Source organism: Protobothrops mucrosquamatus, unplaced genomic scaffold (genome assembly GCF_001527695.2).
Source record: "Protobothrops mucrosquamatus isolate PMUCROS unplaced genomic scaffold, P.Mucros_1.0 scaffold738, whole genome shotgun sequence".
Lineage (NCBI taxonomy): Eukaryota > Metazoa > Chordata > Lepidosauria > Squamata > Viperidae > Protobothrops > Protobothrops mucrosquamatus.
Genome location: NW_015387011.1, coordinates 424,084 through 429,758, shown reverse-complemented (window position 1 = coordinate 429,758; position 5,675 = coordinate 424,084). Strand labels below are relative to the sequence as shown.

The 5,675-nt window shown below is 42.9% G+C and overlaps 1 protein-coding gene across 1 annotated transcript in view; it reads right to left on the bottom strand.

Annotated features, from left to right (window-relative positions):
- Positions 1 to 2,477, bottom strand: part of LOC107289619 (zinc finger protein RFP-like) — a 13,374-nt gene extending 10,897 nt beyond the window's left edge. The window contains exon 1 of the mRNA XM_015818410.2: positions 2,152 to 2,477. Within this exon, the coding sequence (XP_015673896.1) occupies positions 2,152 to 2,409 (258 nt within the window). The 5' untranslated portion in view covers positions 2,410 to 2,477. The remainder of the gene's footprint in view (positions 1 to 2,151) is intronic.
- Between the last annotated feature and the right edge of the window lie 3,198 nt (positions 2,478 to 5,675).

Below are 5,675 nucleotides of genomic sequence, written 5' to 3'. Positions count from 1 at the left end.
GGCATCCAGTTTTGGTCACCACGATGTAAAAAAGATGCTGAGACTCTAGAAAGAGTACAGAGAAGAGCAACAAAGATGATTAGGGGACTGGAGGCTAAAACATCTGAGGAATGGTTGCTGGAATTGGGTATATCTAGTTTAACGAAGAGAAGGACAAGGGGGGACATGATAGCAGTGTTCCAATATCTCAGGGGCTGCCACAAAGAAGAGGGAGTCAAACTATTCTCCAAGGCGCCTCAGTGCAGGACAAGAAGCAACGGATGGAAACTAATCAAGGAGAGAAGCAACCTAGAACTAAGGAGAAACTTCCTGACAGTCAGAACAATTAACCAATGGAACAACCTGCCTCCAGAAGCTGTGAATGCTCCAACACTGGAAGTTTTTAAGAAGAGACTGGACAGCCATCTGTCCGAAATGGTGTAGGGTTTCCTGCCTGAGCAGGGGGTTGGACTCGATGACCTCCAAGGTCCCTTCCAACTTTTTTATTATTATTATTATTATTATTATTATTATTATTATTATTATTATTATTATTATTATTATTATTATTATTACTACTACTACTACTACTACTACTACTACTACTACTACTACTACTACTACTACTACTACTACTATTTACTAACCAAGTCTGATCCTGCTTAGCTTTTTGGAAAAATACAAGACTGTTGGCACAGCTCTGCATTCTCGTTTAGGCTATTTTATTGATTTGATTTGGGCACCACCAAACTCTAAACTGACTTTGCTTGGCACACAATATAAAAGAGCAAGTTCAAAAGTGCAATGAAATAAACAAATAACGTCAAGTAAATCAGATGCAACTATATGCCAAATATATTCAACATGGAATTCCATGCACCCTAACAGGGTTATGCTAGACCAGTGTTTCAGCAACTTTTAAGATGTGTGAACCTCAACTCTCAGAATTCCCCAGTCAACATGAAGTCCACACATCTTAAAGTTGTTGAGGTTGAGAAACACTATGCTAGACTGAGGTAGGATTTTGATTGGAATGGGAGGAAGGAGAGGAGAAGTTGAAGTGGTTATGCAGATGCATTAAACTGGAAACATCCCGTGCATCTGCTGAAGTGAACTGTAGCTCATTAAATTATACCATTTGATAAAATGTGTTCATCTGAAAAAGTGCTACAGGACTCCTGATTTTCGGCTACATTCGTCTGCATTGATCTTGGGAAGACCTTCTTTCCTTTTTTTCCCTCAGTCACCCATGCCACAGTCTGACACTTCAGCTTACCTAACTGAGCTGTCGTTGGGACAATAAAATGAAAGATAAATCTTACTGCTCCTGTCAGCCCTCAGAGGAAAGATTAGATCTAAGAGAATAAATCATGACTCTTACAAATGGTGTGCTTTGTTATAAAAACATTTTGAATCTTGTCTGGATTCAAAAGTTAAGCAGGGAGAGATTTTTTTGGCACTGAGTGGAAGATTACCAGAATCCCTGCCAATGGCACGCCACTTCCATACTGTTGTCAAGAAAGCTACATGGATGTGTCCAAGAAACTACCATGAGTCAAGACTGATTTGAGCATCAGCCCCAAAGCTACGATCCGATGAATTCTTTTCACGTGAAAGACTCTCTTCAAGGAAGCCTTGTGGATGTGTCAAAGTGCAACTTCTATTTACTACAGGGATGAGGGAATGATAGAAACTGATTCTTACATTACTGGAGATCATCTTGTGGGGGAAGGCATATACAGAACATACACATTTGACCCCACAGGATTTGGGCAACTGACTTTATTGGGGGACTGACTGAAGGAACAGATTCTAGGGTATCAGTCTAGGTTTCTCAGGGGAAAAACCTAGGATAATTAGGCTGGGTTTGCACAGTACCTGGCATACAGTCAGTCCTGGGAAATCCAGCTGCTGCCTTCACCATCACATTAAGTCACAATAAGGTGGTTGGGCTGTATAGCATATACTTATATGGCCACTGTAATAGTGCTGTTCAACACGTTTTGGAATTAAGCATATTGTGCAAAGCCAGGTTTTTAGAAGTATCCAATCAATGCACAGGCTCGGGGGGGGGGCTCCAAAGCTTGTGCAAGCAGGGCAGAAGTCCACCCCTTCAAAGAGTGAAGAGTAGCAGGTCGGCCTCACCTAGGCCAGCAAAAATTATTTCGTTACCCTGTAATCTTCAGCTGCCTCCTCGACCGGAAGTACCAAGTGACCCCGGTGCTTCTTGGATTTGTCGCATACCAAGCAGATGAAGGCACAGTCCTCCCAGCAGAAAACCTTGAGGGGCTCGCGATGCTTTTCACAGAGGGCCTCTCCCGTCCACCCTGCGATGGCTTGCAGATGCAGCCCTTCCGACGTTCTCGACTCGGAGATCTGTTTTTCAGGGACGTTCTGAACAGGAGAGGCGGGTCTCCCCAGATCCCCCATGGTCTGGACGAGCAACAGCTGGGCAGGGGCGTCCACCTCCACCTCCGGCCGTGGGGCAACCCAATTCCTCCCCAACACTCCGGGGGGGGGGCGGGCGGAGAGAGCTGCTTCGCATTCAAAACGCCCAAAATTTCCTAGCTAACTTTCGCTTTCCTCCAACCAACCAACCTGGGCGATGGGAGGAGTTGTTTTCCAAGTCTCTCGCGTCTGATTGGTGGATGGGAGCCTCTGGGTGTGTGTGTGTGTGTGTGAACGCCACGGAAAGCGGTGCCAAATATTAGCCCCCGTCTCCGTGTGAACGCTGTTAGAGACGGCACGCGGTGGGGATGTCTGCAGATTGAATGTGATTGTGAAGGGTGACTAAAATGGCAGTGCACCCTCACCGACGACTTTCCTATCGGCGCCTTGGGAACTCAACTCTCTCCAGCCTTGTGTTGTGCAGATGGGTAACACCAGGGCTCTTCAAACTTGGCCCTTTTATGACTTGTGGACTTCAACTCCCAGAATTCCTCAGCCAGCGTGCCTGGCTGAAGAATTCTGGGAGTTGAAGTCCACAAGTCATAAAAGGGCCAAGTTTGAAGACCGCTAGGTAACACGCTTCTCGGAGTCCGCTGCTAAAGCCCGTTTTGAGTTCTGCACGAAAGATTTTCTATTTAATACGTAGCAGCTTCTCCTACAATAGTGCTACAGGCTTATAAAGGACAACTTGATTTTCATTTTAAAGGAATTTATTCTCAAGCCGAGGGACTCAACGCATGCAAAAACAGGGCATCTGTGACTTTACAACAGCTGTAGAAGACGAGATTTCTGCTGGCTTAGTTGATGCGGCAAGCTGCACCTGCTGAAATCTTTTCTAGGCCACAGGTGCTAGATGCCTGCTTTCTGGTGTACTTGGCTACTATGTCCTTAGATACCATAGTTTATGACTTCCAATATGGTGAATCCATCCAATTATGTTGAATAAATTATGCTTAAATCCTGTTTTGTTGTGATGCACAGTAGTTTTTAAGCTGGCACAAATCTCCATTTTATTGTAAAAACCCTCTTTAAATCAAGGACAACTTTGGATAACTTTATGGAAATGCTCAAGTAATTTTCTTGGTGACAATATAGGAGTACTTTGCCACTGTTTTTTTTTTCCTGATGTCCTGGGTTTTCCTGATGGTCTCATCTGAGCATCAGTGCTGTCTTTCCTTCTCTTCTGAAACTCCGCTAGTTGTAGATTTTGCACTAGACATTTTAAAATAGTATTGTTAGTTAGGTGCCTGATTAGGGTTGTGTGAGTGACAACATCCTACTTTGGACTTGTTATGCGAAGACCCAGTTCTCTGGAAAAGGCTGTACAGGTAGTCCTCGACTTATAACAGTTCGTTTAGTGACCAAAGTTAACAACAGCATTGAAAAAAGTGACATGACCGTTTTCACTCTTATGACTATTGCAGCATCCCTATGGTCATGTGATCGAAATTCAGCCATTTGGCAACTGACTCATATTTATGACGGCTGCAGTGAAATTTCGGGCTCAGTTGTGGTCATAAGTCGAGGACTACCTGTATTGCTAAAGAAAAGTGGAAGAAAAGATGAGGGTGTCTGGCAGTGATGTGGATGCACTTAGTTACAGAGATGACCTGTGCACTGTTGGAAGACCTGAAGAACCAGGAGGAAATGAGAGATCCGCTCCTGTCTGGGGAACAGAGTTGGGCACTGCAACAATATGGGGACTGCCTGGCGCAGGGGTAGGCAACCTTGGCTCTTTTATGACTCGTGGACTTCAACTCCCAGAATTCCTGAGCCAGCATGGCTCAGCTTGGAAACCTCTCCCTTTCCCCTCAGCATGGCTGGCTCAGGAATTCTGGGAGTTGAAGTCCACGAATCATAAAAGAACCAAGGTTGCCTACCCCTGGCCTGGTGATTATCACCATCTTGCCTTTGCATAATTCATGTGAAGAAGTGCACTAACATCCCCAAGTTGAAGGAGGATTGGTGTAAAATTCCTCCTCCAGGCCAATGTAGAGGACTGGTTAACAGTTATCAGAAATGTTTAGTTGCAATAACTGCTGCCTGAGCTAGGCACGCCAGTTATTGACAGCAAACGTGTACTTTTGCCATCCATAGATACTATATATAGCTCTGGATCTTCTTCCTCAATAAATATTACATTACAAAGTGATACATAAAATATAATGTTTTTGACTCATTTGTTTAATTGGATTTTCCTTATTTTAGGACGGATGTGGAAAACAGCGCATTTTAGATCATATTTATGCTGAAGTATTGAAATCCTAAGAATGCTTTTTCCAAAAGGTAAGTGGACTTTCTTGGTTTTTCCTTTGAAATTATTTTTTTTTCTCATCCAAGAAGCTTCTTCAGTTCTAACTGAATGATGGGGAATGGATAGCTCAGAGAGCTAAAGACCAGTCCTCAGAGTGCTAATGACCAGATTGCAATGAATATAAATCCTTTTATTCCCCACCAGTTGGTTAGAACCTGAAGAAGCTCCTTGGATGAGAAGCAAAATGTTTTTTAAAAGAAAAACCAAGAAAGTCCAGTTTGGAAAAAGCATCTTTGGGACAACCATGTTTTGGATGACTGAGACTCTCCATAGACAGAAATATTGAAAATTCAAAAGGTCCACATTTAAGCACCACTGTAAATAGTCATGCTCATGAAATGATAGTAAATCATTACAAAGGATTTGGTGGTATACTCTAAAGAACTAATAAAATTAGTACCAAACTGGCTGGACTTTCTGAAAGTGTCCCCTCTTTTAGGCATTCCTTGATCATTCTTAGGAATTGTCAGTGGAGAATAATAAATTTACCTTGAAATCTTGAGCAGCTTCCTGTATGGGAAGGACGAAATGATACCAAATGTTCCTTGATTATGTTGCACAACAGGTAGATGGGAATTTGATCTTCCTTACAGAAGACTTTCAGAAATTCCAAGTGACTCACACTCCTGATCTACTTCTTGGGCTGCTTTGAGGTTCAGATCCATCACTAATTCCACAAGTCTTCTCTGAATAGCTCGTCTCCTGGATGAGTTCTCCATATTGGGGCAAGCAATATTGGTCACTAATTACTCCAAGTAAAATTATTTAGCAACCACAATTGGGATTGGCTACTTGGTCATTATGTGAAGCAGTTGCTAAGTGAAGCCACAACTATGTTTATGATCTTCAGACAGATCTGCAGAAGTCATAAATGTGAGAATTGGTTGTAAAGTTAATTTTTCATCACCATTGCAACTTCAGCGGTTGCTAAATG